This window comes from Nycticebus coucang, chromosome 23, assembly GCF_027406575.1.
Source record: "Nycticebus coucang isolate mNycCou1 chromosome 23, mNycCou1.pri, whole genome shotgun sequence".
In the NCBI taxonomy this organism is placed as follows: domain Eukaryota; kingdom Metazoa; phylum Chordata; class Mammalia; order Primates; family Lorisidae; genus Nycticebus; species Nycticebus coucang.
In genome coordinates this window covers 5,188,559-5,206,418 of record NC_069802.1, presented here as the reverse complement: position 1 = coordinate 5,206,418, position 17,860 = coordinate 5,188,559, and the positions used below count along the sequence as shown (strand labels likewise).

The 17,860-nt window shown below is 36.9% G+C and overlaps 1 protein-coding gene across 2 annotated transcripts in view; it reads left to right on the top strand.

Annotated features, from left to right (window-relative positions):
- SLAIN2 (SLAIN motif family member 2) overlaps window positions 1-15,890 on the top strand; it is a 70,428-nt gene extending 54,538 nt beyond the window's left edge. For both annotated transcript variants that reach the window (XM_053577748.1, XM_053577746.1), the window contains 2 exons: window positions 11,230-11,548; window positions 12,885-15,890. In XM_053577748.1, coding sequence (XP_053433723.1) covers window positions 11,230-11,548; window positions 12,885-12,951 — 386 coding nt within the window. In that variant the 3' untranslated portion in view covers window positions 12,952-15,890. The remainder of the gene's footprint in view (window positions 1-11,229; window positions 11,549-12,884) is intronic.
- The last annotated feature ends 1,970 nt before the right edge of the window (window positions 15,891-17,860 follow it).

Below are 17,860 nucleotides of genomic sequence, written 5' to 3'. Positions count from 1 at the left end.
CTCCGCCTTCCAAGTAGCTGGGACTACAGGCACCCACCACAACACCCGGCTATTTTTTGGTTGCAGCCGTCATTGTTGTTTGGTGGGCCTGGGCTGGATTCGAACCCGCCAGCTCAGGTGTATGTGGCTGGCACCTTAGCTGCTTGAGCCACAGGCGCCGAGCCAGGATAATTATTTTGAAGCACGTTGGTTCCCAAGTTGTTTTCTATTTGTAGAATAAACTGGGAAAATAATCTGTGAATGTTTACTGATAGGTTATTCATATATATCAACCTTTTTGTATTTATGGAAGAAAAGCCAGTGAAATCCAATTCTCAGGGCTTTTCTGCCTCTAATGTTTAATCTTCCGATAGCTTATAGAAATAATGTGAGTCACGTACACTAATGGAAGAGGAAATCACGGCTTTTGTGCCATGTTTTTTTTTTCTGTGATAACTTGTCAGCAGTTACAAATTTAATGTGCTTTGGAGTCATAACTTATAAAGCCTGCCTAGGACAGTAGCCCTACAAATAAACTTTCTGAGCTTAGTTGAAAAGTAAAATGTTGAAAATGCCATTTTAATTCCTGCTCCCAGACGTGTCTCTCTTCTGGTTTTCAGTGTACACTAATGGGAATCAGGGGGCCTGGGTTCAGGTGCTGACTTGCCTGCTTATCTCCTCACTTGACCCGTGTGGTTGTGGCAGTTTGCTGCCTCTGTGCAGTGAGAGTTGGAGGAGATAATCACTAGAACTCTTAACAAGGATTCTTCTACTCTATAGTGAGAGGATCATCTTTAATTCATCTCGGTGGTCCTTAGCGAATAAGAAAACTTATTTTTAAGTGCTTATTACGTATCAGTAATTTGTTATCATTAATGGCACATAGACCATTGAATAACTAGAATGATGTAAGTTATTATAGTAAGGGATAGTTGACCAGGAAATGTTTTTGTTCTTTTCTTTATTTGTTCATAATGGAATGTGTTTGTATTTTAATAAATGACTTCCCCTCATTGAGTCATGATGGCCAGTATTTGGCAATGTGTATATTTTTGTTGGTATACTATTTATTTATTGTACATTTACATATTTTTACAAATTACAGTCTTTATGAAAGCTGTAGTTTGTGCAGAAAACCACTTGGAATATCTCATTTTTATGTTGCTAGATACATGTGGGATAGATAGATTTTAAATTCAGTGAATATTTACCAAACTGAAGACATACATAGTTTACTCAATGTTTCCATTTTAGGGTTGTTGTAAGTGCCTCCCTGAATTATATAAACCCTAATTAGAAAATAAATTTGCTGTTATTATTAACTATTTATTAAAAAGACAAGAATAAACATTTTTAAAATATGAATCCTCATATTACCCACCACTCCATTTTAGACATGACTTAGGCACCAAGGTTAGAATTCTCAGTCATATGTCAGTTTTATAAATAGAGTTCTAATTCTTACTCCAAGAAGATAACACTCCTTCATTTTATGCCTGAGTCAGGTGTAATTCTTGGTATTCAAAAAAGAGTAAAAAGAAATTATATCCTGTAATAACTTAAGCACTACAGCCCAATTTAATACTAATACTTAATTATAAGGACAGCTTAGGAGACTGTCCTGGGTGGCATTGTTGCAGATCTTTCCAGAAAACTCAGCTAGAACAGGCTGAAAGGAGCCCTATTCCTTAGACACAGATGTAACAGTTTCTTTAATATTTTACATTTTACCAACAGTTGACACACACTTTACTCATTTGTTCTTCACACCTAACCTATATTTGCTGAAATTTGTTTTGTTAGATTTATACCTAAGTGTTTTTTGAGCAAATCAATTGGTATTCTGTTTTTAATTTGATTCTGTGTTTTCATTGCTAGTTTTTAGAAACATAGTTGACTTTTGTCCAGTCCTGTGACCTCACTGTACTCACTTCTTTCTAGAAGTTTTGGTTTTTCACGGTTTTTTGTGAGGTTTTTGGTTTTGTTTTATAGATTTCTTAGGACCTTTCCATTTGGACAGTCGTGGGAACAGTTGGTTTCTTTCTGATGCATATGCTGTTTGTTTCCCTTGCTTATTGCACGGCCTAGAATTCTCAGCACTGTGTTGAATAAGAGTGGTTGGACAGTACATCCTGAAACAATTCAGTCTTTCATCATTAAGTATAACATTAGCTGTAGGTTTTTGTAGATGCTCTTTATCAGTTGAGGAAGTTTCCCCTATTTCTACTCCTCTGAGAATTTTTATCATGACCATGTGTTGAATTTTGTCAGATTCCTTTTTTTTGCATTAGCTGATGTCATGTGATTTTCTTCTTTATCCTGTTACTGAATTACAATGATTGATTTTCAGATATTGAGCCAGTCTTGCCTCCCAGAATAAACCTACTTGGTCATGGCATATCAATCTTTGTATAGATTTCCAATTCTATTTGCTGATATTTTATTGAGGATTTTTGTATCCGTATTCATGAGGAATATTGTCTGTAATTTTCATTTTTGATACTGTCTTTTTTCTAGTTGTTCTAGTTTTGGTATCAAGGTAATACCAGCTGCATAAAACAAATTGGGACCTGTTCTCTTCTCTTATGTTCCATGACACAGATTATGTTGAATTTGTATTCCTTCTTTCTTAAACATTTGGTAGAATTTCCCAGCACAACCATCTGGCTGGAGATTTCTTTTTTGAGGAGTTTTTAAATGAAGAAACCAACTTCTCTAGTAATTTCATGGCTGCAGGCATACCTCCTTCATCGCACTTGGCTTTGCAAATACTGCATTTTATAAATGTAAGCTTTGTGGCAACCCTCTGTTGAGCAAGTCAGTTGGCACCATTTTTCCAACAACACGTGCTCACTTTGTATCTCTGTGTCACATATTGTTAATTCTCACAATGTCTCAGGTTGTTTTTTGTTGTTGCTGTTTTTTAAGGCAGATTCTCACTCTATTGCCCAGGCTAGAGTCAGCCTAGCTCACAGCAACCTCAAATTCATGGGCTCAAGCAATCCTCCTGCCTCAGCCTCCTACGTAGCGGGGAATACCTGTGCCCACCACAATGTCCAGCTAGTTTTCTATGTTTAATAGAGACAGGGATTCACTGTTGTTCAGGTTGGTCTTGAACTCCTGAGCTCACACTCTTGCCTCTACCTCCCAAGAGGGCTAGGATTATAGGCATGAGCCACTGCGCCTGGCCAGAATTTTAATTAGTACATTTGTTATGGGGATCAGTGATCTTTGAAGTTACCATTGCAATTGTTTTGGGGTACCAAAACCACACCCATATATGATGGCAAACTTAACTGAGGAATGTTGTATGTGTTCTGACTGTTTCACTGACAGGCCTTCCCACCCTCCCACCATTGTTCCCTGAGATAAAACAATATTGAAATTAGGCCAATTAATCCTACAATAGCCTCTTAAGTGTTTAAATTAAAGAGTTATATGTCTTTCACTTTAGCAAAAGCTAGAAATGATTAAGCTTAGTGAGGAAGCAACATCTGAAGCTAAGATGGTCTGAAAACTAGGCCTCTTGGGCCAGACAGCCAAGTTGTGAATACAAAGGAAAAGTTCTTGAAGGAAATTGAAAGTGCTGCTCCAGTTAACTCAGGTTTTCTGTGAAAACACTAAACAGCCTTATTGGTTATATGGAGAAACTTTTAATGGTCTGGATGAAGATCAAATTAGCCACAGTATTCCTTAAGTCAAAGACTAATCCAGAGCAAGGCTCTTAATTCTCCAATTCTGTGAAGGCTGAGAGATCTGAGGAAGCTACAGAAGAAAAGTTGAGAGCTAGCAGAGATTAAGAAAGTGCTGGTGCAAGTGCTGATGTAGAAGCTGCAGCAAGTTATCCAGAAGATCCAGCTCAGATAACTGATGAAGGTGGACTGGAAAAGGGCATCATAGGGGACTTTCACAGCTAGAGAGAAGAAGCTGATGCCTGGCTTCAAAGGATAGGCTGACTCTCTTGTTGGGGATTAATGTAGCTCTTAACCTTAAATTGAAGCCAGTTCTCACCACTCTGAAAATTCTAGGATCCTTAAAAATTGTGCTAAATATACTCTGTCTACTGTTGTACTAATGTAAGTAGAACAGCAAAGCCTGGGTGATCACACATCTGTTGATAGCATAGTTAACTGAATATTTAAAGCCCATTGTTGGGAACAACTGCTCAGAAGAAGGTTTCCTTTCCAAATATTACTGCTCATCGACAATGTACCTCTGGTGGAGATGTACAAGAAGATGAATGTTGTTTTCATGTCTCTAAGCCAAGATCCATTCTACAGCCCAAAGATCAAGGAGTAATTTCAAGTTTCAAATCTCATTATTTAAGAGATATTAATACATTTCATAATGGTACAGCTGCCATAGATAGTGATTCCTCTGATGAATATGAGCAAAGTAAATTGAAAACCTTCTGGAAAGGACTTACTATTCTAGATGCATTAAGGAAATTTGTGATTTTCACATGTGGGAGTTAAAAACGATCTCGTGGAGATATAGGGTAGAATGATAGGAGAAGCTGCAGGGGTGGCAAGGATGGGAGTATGAAGCGAGGTTGGTTGATGGGTACAAATAATCACTTAAAACAAAGAAATGGCTTCCACTGTTCAATAGCACACTAGGGTGACCATAGTTAACAACAATATATTGTATGTTTCAAAATAGCTAGAAGGATTGGAATGAAATAGCTAGAGGATTTGAAATGCTCCTAACACAAAGAAATGAAAAATATTCACAAGGATGTACATCCTAAATACCCTGATTTGATGACTACACAATGTAATTATGTATCAACTGAAAAATTTTAAAGAACATTAGTCGTTTATGAGAAGAGATCAAATATCAACATTAATGAGAGTTTAGAAAAAGTTGATTCCACCCCTCATGGATGACTTTGAGGGGCATCAAGACTTGGAGATAACTACAGATGTGTTGGAAATAGCAGGAGAACCAGAGTTAGAAGTAGAGCTTGAAGATTGGACTGATTTGCTGCATCTTGTGATAAAACCTGATGAGGATTAGCTTCTTATGGATGAGCAAAGAAAGTGGTTTCTTGGGGGTGGTGCCTGTGGCTCAGTGGGTAGGGCACCAACCCAATATACCGAGGGTGGCAGGTTCAAACCCAGCCCCGGCCAAACTGCAACAACAACAAAAAAAAGAAAGTGGTTACTTGGGATAGAATCTACTCCAGGTGAAGATGCTATGAACATTGTTGAAATGACAAAGGATTTAGAATATCACATAAACTCAGTTGATAAAGCAACAACAAGTTTTGAGAGAATTGATCCACTTTTGAAAATTCTACTATGGGATCCTTTTATGTCTGTCAAACAGCATCACATGCTACAGAGAAATCTTCTGTAAAAGGAAAACTCAATTAATAAACTTTATTGTCTTATTTTAAGAAATTCTCACAGCCATCCCTGCCTTCAGCAAGGATGATTGATCAGCAGCCATTAACATTGAGGCCAGACCCTCTACCAGCAAAGATTATTGTTACTCACTGAAGGCTCAGATGATCGTTAGCATTTTTTATTTTTTTGTTTCAAGTTAATGTGAGGGTAAAAATATTTAGGTTACTTTGTTCTCACTTTCAAGGTAACATTTAAGTTGTAGAAGACCCCCTCATCCAGGGGCATGCCGAACACTCTCACATTCTGCACACTAGGTGAGAGCCTACCAAATTCCCTTCTTCCTCCTGCCAGTCTCCCCCCACCACTCCTCCTCGTTAGACTATATTTGTGCTCTGTCGTTTGTATGAGTGTGTAATTGTTGATATATTGGTTTCATATTAGTATTGAGTATATTGGATTTTTTTTTCCATTTTTGAGATATTTTACTAAGAAGAATTTGTTTCATTTCTATCTAGGTAATCATAAGAGATGTAAAGTCTCCATCTTTTTTAATGGCAGAATAGTTTTCCATGGGATACATATGTCACAATTTATTAATCCATTCATGGGTTGATGGGCATTTGAATTGCTTCCATGAATTGGCGATTATGAATTGAACTGCAGTAAACATTTTGGTGCAGATGTCTCTGTGGTAAAATGATTTTTGTTCTTCTGGGTAGTTAACTAGTAATGGAATTGCAGGATCAAATGGAAGGGCAACTTTTAGTTCTTTAAGAATCCTCTATATATCTTTCTATAAAGGTTCAATTAGTTTGTAATCCCACCAGCAGTGTGGAAGTCTTCCCTTCTCTCCACATCCATGCCAGTGCTGGCAGTTTTGGGACTTTGTGATGTGGCCTAATCTCACTGGAGTTAAGTGATGTCAGAGTGGTTTGATTTGCATTCCTCTGATGACTAAAGATGATGAGCACTTTTTCATGTTTGTTAGCCATTCATCTGTCATCTTCAAAGAATTTTCTGTGTAAGTCTTTTGCCCACATACAAATGGGATTGTTGGCTCGGTGCCCATAGCACAGTGGTTATGGCACCAGCCACATACACGGAAGTTGGTGGGTTTGAACCAGCCTGGGCCAGCTAAACAACAGTGACAACTGCAACAAAAAAATAGCCAGGTGTTGTGGTGGGCACCTATAGTCCCAGTTGCTTGGGAGGCTGAGGCAAGACAATCGCATAAGCCCAAGAGTTTGAGGTTTCTGTGAGCTGTGACACCACAGCATTCTACCATGGGCGACATAGTGAAACTTTGTCTTGAAAAAAAAAGAAAGAAATGGGATTGTTTGATCTTTTCTTATTGATTAATTTGATTCATAACATGCCAAAATATCTTCTCCCATTCCAAAGACTGTTTGCTTTATTTGTTGCACTCTTAGCAGTGCAGAAGAAGCTTTTTAGCTTCATCTAATCCCAAGTATTTTTGGTGTTGCTGCAATTGCCATGGGGTCTTCCTCATAAAATCTTTTCCCAGGCTGATATTTTCACTACACTGTCTTCTAGAATTTTTATTGTTTCATGTCTTCATTAGCATTTTTTAGCAACAAAAAAATTTTTTTTTTTTTTTTAGAGACAGTCTCACTTTATGGCCCCACAGTAGAGTGTCAACTCCTGGGCTTAAGCGATTCTCTTGCCTCAGCCTCCCGAGTAGCTGGGACTACAGGCGCCCGCCACAACGCCCAGCTATTTTTTGGTTGCAGTTCAGCCAGGGCCGGGCTTGAACCCGCCACCCTCGGTATATGGGGCTGGCGCCTTACCGACTGAGCCACAGGCGCCGCCCAGCAACAAAATATTTTTAAATGAAGACATATTACATTGTTCTTTAGATATAATGCTGTTGGATACTTAATATACTACAGCATAGTACAATCCTTACGGTTATATCCATTGGAAGCAAAAAAATGTGTGTGACTCATTTTATTGAGATGCTTCCTTTATTGTGGTTGTCTGGAACCACACTTGCGATATCTTATACGTAGACCTGTATTCAGCCTACCTGTTTCATAACAGATGAGTTGTAATTGTTTGTGCCTTTGAAGACTGGTCCTTTCCATTCAGGTGGTCAGATTCCTGTGTGTAGAGTTGCTCTTCGTGTTTTCTCGTGAGATGTACCAATTCTATACTAGTGGTTTGCTTCATTCCTAATATTGGCAATTTGTGTTTTCTTTCTTTTTTCTTTTTTAGACTTGTCAATTTTGTTGATCTCTTCAAATAAACAGCTCTTTGTTTCATTGATTTGTTTGCTCTCTTTTTTCTGTGTTCAGTTTTCTTGGTTTCTTATTTCCTTCTACTTGCTTTGAGTTTATTTTACTCTTCTTTTTCTAGGTTCTTAAAGTAATGGATTATTAACACTTTTTCTCTTCCTCATTATGTCTCACAAATTTTGATATGTTGTATTTTAATTTTTATTCAGTTCCGTCTAGTTTTTCTTATTTCTATTGAGAGGTGTTTTGTTTAGTTTCCAAGTGTTTAAAGATTTTCCTGTTGTTTTTTTGTTACTGCTTTTTAGATTCTATTATTGTTATTGGAGAACATACTCTTTGTAATTTCAATTATTTTAAAATTGTTGAGATTTGCTTTAAGGCCCAGAATATGGTCTATCTTAGCCATTTGTGGGCACTTAAAGAGACTGCATGTTATGGTCTGCTGTTGTTGAATGGAGTGTGGCTTAGATCCTGTGTCTAAATGTCAGTTAGGTCCTGTGGTTGATGGTGGTATTGAGTTGCTCTGTATCTTTGCTGATTATCTGCCTAATTCTATCAGTTGTTGAGAGGGTTATGTTGAGCTCTAACTAAAATTGTAGATTTGCCTGTTTTTCCTTTCAGTTCTCCACTTCCCTTTCACATATTTGTGGTTCTGTTTGCTACATATTCAGTTAGGATTGTATGTCTTCTTAGAAGTTTGACCCTTCTTTGTCTCTGGTGATTTTCTTTCTTACCTAGTGTTAAAATAGTTGCTCTTAGTTGGGTGCCATTCTGAGCAAATCAAGGCCCTGTCACTACTAAAAATAGAAAAATTAGCTGTTTGGTGGTAGGCATCTGAGGCAGAAGGATTGCTCGAGCCCAGGAGTCTGAGGTTGCTGTGAGCTAGGCTGAGACGGTAGTACTCTAGCCAGGGCATCCGAGTGAGACTGTCTCCAAAATACATAGCCATTCTTGCTTTCCTTTACTGTTTGCATGATAGGATGTTTTCCATCCTTTTACTTTCAACTTCCTTATATTGTTGTGTTTGAAATGAGTTTCTTACCAGGGGTCCTCAAACTGTGGCCCGCGGGCCACATGAGGCAGTATGATTGTATTTGTTCCTGTTTTGTTTTTTTTTTTTTTTTACTTCAAAATAAGGTATGTGCAGTGTGCATAGGAATTTGTTCATAGTTTTGGTTTTTTTTAACTATAGTCCGGCCCTCCAACGGTCTGAGGGACAGTGAATTGGCCCCCTATTTAAAAGGTTTGAGGACGCCTGTTACAGACAATATGAAGTTAGTACAATATGCAAATTTTCTTATTTTTTAATTGGTATACATTTTATTTATTTATATTTTATACAATTATTGATATGTTGGCGTTTACATCTTCATTTTATTTCTTTTCTGTTTTGTTTTCTCTTTCCTACCCCCCCACCCCCAGTGTTACTCAGGCATTCTTCGGCATTCTGTTCTGATGTACCTGTGGTATCTTGGAGAGTTTATGTCTCATGGTTAATATAGTGGTTGCTCTAGGTATCACAGTATATATTCAGATACCTATGACAGTCTATTGATAATTAGCATTTTACCAATTCAAATACAGTTTATAAATGTTACTTTCCTTTATGTCCCTTTACTAGCCCACCCCATTTATAATTATCTTAACCATTTTTTCTATATACATTTCAAATCTCATCAGTGTTTAAATTTTTACTTCAGTCATCACATTCCGTTTGAAAACTAGAAAGGGAAAGCCTATCATATTTGCCTATGTGTTTGCTTACCCTGTTTTTCCTTTCTGATATTTTAAGCTTCCTTCCTTCTGTCACTACCTCTGTGTTTAGAGAGCTTCTTTATTTATGTGGAGTGAGTTTGTTGGCTACAAACTCACAGTTTTCTTTTGTCTGAGAATGTCTTCATTTTTCCCTTAATTATTGAAGGATATTTTCTCAAGGTATAGGATTGGCAGTTCTTTGAAAAATACTATGCTGATTTATGATGAGAAGTCCACGGTCGTTAGAACTGATTTTCTTCAGTAAGCTTCTCCTGTCATTGATTTCAAGGCTCTACTTTGTCTTTAGTTTTCAGGAGGTTTGTTAGGTCTCGGCCTGGGTTTCTTTGGACTGTCTGGTTTGGTGCATGTTCAGCTTCCGGAGTCCTAGGCTTATGTCCTTTGCAGGTCAGGGGAGTTTTTAAGGTATCATTTCTTCAAGTACTTTCTCAGCCTTATTCTCTGCTTTCTCTCCTGTAGATCCATGATGACATGCAATGGTAAGATCCTCTACTGAAGCCCCACGGGTTCCTGAAGCTTTGATTTTTTTTTTTTCCCCATTCTATTTTCTCTGTGTTGTTCAGATTAGGTGATTTCTTTTGTTCTCTTTTCTACTTCTGATTATTTCCTCAGCTTTCTCCATTGTGCTGTTGAGCCATCTAATGAGTTTTTATTCGGTTTATTACATTTTTTAGTTCTAAAATTTCCATTTGATTCTTCTTTATATCTTCCATTTTCTTTGCTAAAATTTTATTTTTGCGTGTTTCAAGTGTGTTTGAAATTAAGCATTGAAGCAGTTTTATGACTGGGTTAAAATCTTTGTCAGGTAATTCTAAGATCTCTGGCATGTTGGTGTTGACATCTGTTGATTACCTTTTTAAAATTTAGCTTAAGTCTAGTTCTGGGTATGATGAGTTATTTTTTATTTGAAATCTGATCATTTTTTGATTATATGCTAGGATTCTGGGTCTTATTTAAATCTTCTTTGAGATGTCTTTCCTCTGACACCACTCAGGCATTTGAGTTGGGATCACCAGAGCAGGGAGGAGGAGAAGCATTTGTTAGTGGAAGCCCAGGTTCTCTACTTGGTGTCTGTGGACAGCCAAATGGGAACAATCTCTCTAGCCAAGGGAGTAGGAAAGAAAAACTGTAGATTATAATACTCTATTCCAGCCAAACACTGCAGAAAAAATATGTAGCTGCTCCCACACCAAATAGGGCCTCCAGGAAACCTAGACTTCTTAAAGCTGTAATTAGGCACCCCACCCCTTGGAGGCCAGGCAAGGAGCTGGGATTTTGATATGTGCTAGCTGGCAATGGACTCCGACCCCACAGTGTCAGTGAAGAACTTGTAGAGACTGAACTTCTGGAGGTACCACCACCATCTTGCTCCTCCCCCCAATAATCAAGTGTTCTCCCCCTTCCCCTTGGGTTGGTATCAGCAGAGGCCTAGTGGAGAGTCAGGACTTTGATGATCGGTCAGGGTTTCTTTGGGAGGGGTGAGGGTGTGTGTGGGGATGTGTCTCTTACTTTAAACAACAATTTGGCAATCAACCATTTTATCGCCTCTAGAATGTTCACCTCAGTTTCGTTGCTATAATGAGACAGAATGCTGAAATGCCTTTTCTCTTCTGGTATTGTGGGTTCCTAGCTGACCTAGTTAAAACATTGTTGTAAAAGACATGTGTGATCCTCTGAATTAAGGACATAACTAGTTTATTTAGAACTTAACCAGTTTCCATTTCTTTCATTAGGCCAGAAATCTCATTTATTCCTTGCATTGCTATCAAGTGAAGTTTCAGGAATATATGTACTGTTGCCTGATCATCATCAGATGTAATAAAAAGCAGTGGTCTCACTTGAAACACTGGTTTTTCTCTGCCGTTCCACAGTACCTTCTCCAGGCAAATTCCGTTCCCCTGCAGCACCATCTCCTCTGGCTCTCCGGCAGCCAGTGAAAGCGTTTAGTAACCATGGCTCTGGTTCTCCTGGTAGCCAAGAAACAGCACAGCTCACACAAACCACCTCCTCACCTGGGCCACCCATGGCTCAGAACCCAGTCTCAGCAAATCTTCCCAGCAATATTAACAGCACTACTCTCACAAGACCTGCAGGGACAACCACGATGAGAAGCAGCTTGCCCAGACCCAGTGCCCCTTCTGCTGGGGGGATACCAGTGCCTCGTAGCAAACTTGCACAGCCTGTTCGCAGGTAAGTGGCACATGTTCTGGTTCAGCGTTCCTGAGTATATGAGAGTGGGCAAACTAGAATTAGCCTAATCTTCATGGACAGTAAACACAGCATCATGGTGGGTTCCCACTAGAGTTGTAGTACAATTCGAATAATATATTACTTCATCGTTTTCAAGAAATTCTCATTTGGGACATTATACTAGTTTGGTTCAGATTAAATTTATCCAGATACTTAACATGATTAAGTATTTTAGAGGACTTCTAGAAAAAACTGGTAGAACTACTCAATTTGGTTATGATATTTATTCATTTTGAATATAATAATATTCGGTCTATAGTCCCGGCTAATCAAGAGGATCACTTGAGGCCAGGAATTTAAGACCAGCCCCGGTGGTATAGTGAGACCATGTCTCTTAAAAAAAACACACACAGAGAGAGAGAGAGAGAGAGAGAGAAAATAATATTCACTAAAGATGATAAAGCCAAGTTAGAATCTAGAGCATATTTAAGATTTTACAACTTTTAGCTACTAAGTCTACATATAATATGTAAGCATTGTTTTTATACCTTGTTAAAATTCATAATTGTCTGTGGAATTTGTATAAATGAATGTAGAGGCCTAAATTTTACCCCCAGAGAATCTAAGTAGGTCAAGTATGAGGCCCAGCATCTGTGGGTGTACTGTTTTTTTGTTTGCTTATTTAACCTTAAAGTGACTCTGTGGCCAATATGAGTTTTTCCATGAAAAAATGCCTTTATCTTGTAACCATTTAAATTGAATTACCCCACATTCTTAATTCTAAGATAAACACTTTATATATCCTGATTCAATAGTAGAGTCCAACAGCTTTTTGCCCTGCACTTTGCTAAATAAGCCTTGTTTAATCTTCACAATAATATTAGTAAGTAGGTACTGTTATTTTTCAGAGGAGGGCGCAAGTATGGCTGACTTCACAGTCCTTCTAACCACTGTCCCGACTGCCACTCTAGTGATAGTGGCACTAAACCTCTAACATCACATTCATCATTTTGCCTCTCAAAAAAATAAATAGTAAGATTGGTTAGCCATGGGGTTGGACGGGTAGAAGGATCTTTTCTCTTCTTTTACTCTAGTAGCCGTGTTAACATAAAGGGAAGCCATCTGGTGGTGCCAGTAAAACTTGAAAGTTGTGAAAATGCTGAGTGTGGGGAGGTTGGTGCAAATAGCTATTTAGAGTTGTGGTCTTAGTAGTCCTCTGGAACAGCCTTCAAGGATCATGATGCCACCTGAAAAGAAATTAATATATCTAGGAGATACTAAGGTAATGTTTTGTAAAGATGTGCAAATCACATAATAAAAAATTGCTTTATTTCAGATCTTTGCCAGCTCCTAAAACCTATGGTAGCATGAAAGATGACAGTTGGAAGGATGGCTGTTACTGACCAGCAAAGACAAGGATGCAGAGGTCCACAGCTTCATGGATACCCCTTCACCAGGCTACAAAACAACTTTTATATGCAGACTGTTCAGATAAGACTCTTGGGATTTATAAAATTCCAGCCCTCTCTGTCTATTAATTAGCACAAACCGACAGAGATCATCAAACAGCACTTTAATGACATTTAACATCAGATGTGTTTGGTAATCATACAATCACTCTCCATGGAATCACTTTTAGTTTTGTTTATTGGAAACTAGGTTGATTTTTAAATATTTTACAGAGGCCAATATCTGGGCAAATACCTAATGGATGCCAAAGAGAAATGCCCATTTGTAAATGAGAAGGGAACCTTTGTGCACAAGAAAATGGTGAATTCAAGCTATCCAAAACTTCACATTCAACATAATTTACTGTATAAATAGTATCAATAAATATTTGTGTTAATGAGAACTAATATTCTGGCTAATTATCTAAACAGTTTCACTAGTGTTTCACTAGTACTCCAGGAAAATATACATTGAGATTGGAGTAAGGAGAGAGGAAAAAACCTGGGCTAGAGATTTAAAACATGGTCACTATATTTGGGAGAATTCCATAAATTATTTTTACAGATTCATTAGAAACATTGTCATGTTATTTAATCTTAAGTTTTGGATGTAGCTCACAAATCACCACCACCAGACAGTGCGAACAACGTCCATCCACCATGTGGCATTGACACATCAAACTTCTGTGTGTTTGTTTTGATTGCCAAAAGGGCTTTGTATCAGTCGTACAATCTTTCTAAACTTTATAGTTCCTGGCTCAGGAAAGATGGCCTTTGCTATTGAAGCCAACTTCTTCACATGCTACTAGCTGTTACAAAACTAAGAGATCTTGTTTCTATTAGCAGGTTTTCATGATAGGAAAGAGCAAGTACTGTGTGTCTTTGTTCTTGACATAACAACACCTCAGTGCTTACAACCTGGAACAGAACCATGCAGTGAGAGAGAGAGAGGAAAAAAAAATCTATGCACTTAACCTACAAATCTCTAGTGATGGCAGTTGTATTACCGTTTAATGGCATAACCGTCTAGTATGTGGTAGGAAAGTATAGCCTGCTAAATCCTACTTAAGTTGATCTACTTTGAACTTAACGTATAAGACATCTTTTGAAAATACTGTCCCTTTTGACTAAGATTCTGCCTTACATCAATTTTTGCATTTTTGGTAACAAACCTACAACATGTAATTCTAGTCTGTTAAATATTCGCTCTCTAACGGCTCGTAAAGTCACCTGTTTCAGTTTTATCAAGACTGTTAGCAGATTAAAACCTTCTTCTGCAGCAGGCTTCTCTTTTTTTGATAGTGAGGTCTGTTTCTAAATACTTAATTTGAACAGCTCTAAAATATTGGCAGTTGGGTCATCTAAAAGATTTTAAAGATGTGATTGAACATAAGTTTATTCCCTGTTAATTAAAGACATTCCGTAAGTTGGCAAAAGAAATTGAGAGAAAGAAATGGAAAGTTTGATATTCAGGACAGCATTCAGATTGCTAGGTTGAGAGAATGTTAAAACTTGAACCAAGAGCTTCATTTCTTGAACCAAGACTGATACCGTGATAGTCTTTCTATGAGCTTGACCAATGTGGAGTCATCAGTTAGCACAAGCAGCTGGAGATTTAGACTGCAGTACTATGTATTTGGTATATAATGCAAGGGAGAAATTGTATCCTTGAATTTGAGGGTGAGGAGGCGGGTCAGGAAAAGATGGTGCCAGAATTCTGTGTGATGATGAACTAAAAACATGTTGCTTTTCAGAGAAAGATAAAACATCAGCTTTTTGGAGGGGGGTATCTCATGTAAATCTAAGTAAGTGAAAGAAAGAACTAGCCACTGTCTCTTTTATAAACCACATATACACAAAACAGGTCTCGGTTTTCAGTGCTACGTTTCAGAAACATATATGCTGCAATCTAAGAATTAAAAGGAATTTTAATATTATGAAATATTCGTTACATTTTTTTAAGTTAAATAATCAGTTTTAAAAAGAAGAATTCAGGTTATTTAACTTTGTTTTTAAATGGCTGCATCAGAAATAAAATTTCTATTTTTTTTTTATTAAAATATTTCATCATTTGTTAAAACATATTTTGGATCTGAGTTTGGTAAAGTGTTATTTTACCTGCTGTTGTACTACCACAGGCTATTGGCTTTTAGTTTCCTAAAGAGAAAAATTGCCTTTTTACTAAAAAGCCTTTGTGTATTGCCAATTTTTCTATTTGGGAAAATCTAAGGATTTACTGTGGTTAGTCTTACAGAAGAAATGTGGATTTGATAAACTAGTGCCTATGATTTTAACTTATGTTTGATATACAGTAGTAAGGGTTTTATGAATGTTGATTATTTTGTGCCAACAGCCCAGAATTGTCACTTATATGTAAGCAGAAAACTATGAACTCTGCTTCCAAAGTTATTTAATTTTCTCGGTGTTTGAATGTTATTTTTTGTAAGTGTGTTAATAAAAGTGTTAAAATTGGAAAAAATATAAATATTCTTAACTCAAGCATTTGCTGGATCATTTTTCTATAAAACTTGTTTGTATAATATAAAGCACTCTCTGAAGAATTGACTTTTCAGTTTTCATATCCTGGAAATCACATTTTGTAAAACTGGGGACCATTCATAATAGTCAGATACTTTTTAAAATTATCTCAATACATCACTTTTATAAAAGCAGTTTTTTGAAAGAAAATTAGATACATATGTGGCCCCAGATGTTTGTATGACTCTAGAGTGATCTAGATATGTATGTTTAAATTAACTTTTTTATTGAATGTACAGGTGTCCATTTTTGACATTACGCATGGTCCTTTTAGGTCACATGAAGTTTGATTTGCAAACATTTCTATAGTTGAACTTGTATATGTGGTTGCTCCTTAATAAACAGCCTGACCATAATGTTTACTATTAAATTTATATTCGTTTTTTTAAGTGTTCCATTTCTAGATATGCTAAGATTCCTTTTTTCCCCAAATTGCCTGTGATTGGTTTTACTAAATTAGTTGGTTTTTTAAATACACAAATCCAAATCATACTGCCCTCTCAGATTTAGACTTCTTGGGGATTTCATTTGTCAACTATTTGGAGTAAATTTATAGTTTATATTGGCTTGTTCTTAGAACTTTTTAACCTGTTGTGAATTGATAACTTACTTAGAAAAAGCTAGTATATGTAAAACAAACAAAAACTATTATGAGTTTTCAAGAGAGAAAGTAATGCATTTTCAAACCAAATATAGATACGAAGGTAATTGTATGCATCTTTTTTGTGGGTGGAGAAATTAAGCTTTGTACACTGTTTAACGAGTTCCCCATATTCCTTTAGGAAGTGTTGCCATGTCTCATGTTAGAATTAGTCTCACTGATAAGAGAGGAAAATAACGCCCTTGTGTTTGAATTTTTCTCCCAGGCCAGCCTAAAAACTTTTAAGAACCATTTAAAATATTTAAAATTAAATGTTTAAATCAATGAATGGGTGGTTACTTGAACTGATTATATACCCAGTGCAACTGGGAATGAATATTTGCTATATCAAAGTTTAACCTTGAGTTCTAAAAGCAGAATAGATGTTACAGAAACTAACTTAGAGAAAGTGAGCAGATGTTCATGGGAGGATAAAGTCAAACTTAGCAACCACTCATGTATTTTGACTGATCCTGAGTATAAATCTGGCCTTGCAGTTCACCAGTCTGTAAACGGAACAGACTTCACTCACGGGCCTTCTGTACTGCATCGCCATTAAAACTATGTGAACTGCATCACAATTTCAAGCAAATTGTTTATCTTCATTGGGTCATCTTAAGGTTTTCATTTTAATAATAAGAAAGAAAATATGATTTTGAAAGTAATGGAGACATATCTGTAAAAAATAAACTACACCTATTTAGGAGTATAAAGTTGAAAAATGATGGCTGCCGGTCTCATCGTCCAGAAATAAATATTGAAGTACCGACTTAACATGGTTATAACATATTAAGTGGAAGGGTAGTGAGTCATCTTTTTAAAATGAAAAAATGTTTTTCACTTCAAATGCTGACATGGGTCTGCTTTTGCACAGATGTGTACATTAAGTGCCCTTGAAAGCTTGGCACCTGTCTTAATTCCTGATTGCAGATATTTCTTGGTCAAATCGTCATATTTATTATTTGAATGGTTATAACATGAATTGGCTTTTCTTATAAAAAGTCATGCATGTTTATTATGGAAGTTAAAGAAAATAAATTACAAAGAGGAAAAAGCACTTAATTCCATAGGTAATCAACCACTTATATTTGAAGATATTCTTTGTTTTCTTTTTTTCTTATGAAACTGGAATCACAGTCATGCTTCGCAGTAACTTTTTCTGAAGTCTAGAGTCCCTGATGGCTGCCAAAATTTAGGTGGATTCTGTTGCAAAAGAAACATTTTGTTCCAGAAAGAGTATATAAATATTAATTCCAAAACTTTAAGAAAACTATATTATCATAATCCTTCATATGGTATCTTTTATTGATGCTCAAACTGCCCCCACAGTCTACCAAGCCATAAACTGGTAGTATTGAGTGAATACAATGTCAATTTTTAAACAAGATAACATTTAAAAGAAATAACAGACACAACCAAATAAAGAATTGCAATAGTCCACACTAGTGTTAAGTGCAGAATCAGCGGAAGGGCTGTTAAACAGTTTACTGTTTCCCACCCCCAAGAATGCCTATTCAAAAATAACACTTGACCCAAGTCCAAAAATTCTAGGGATAGCTTTCTCCGGCATAGGTCTGGTGCCTTTTACTCAGCTTAACTGGCTATGGCCCAAGAAGCAGGGTTAAGTTAGAACAGCCCAGCTCCCATGAAAACCAGGTGGATAGAGTGGGGGAAGACTGGTTTTTT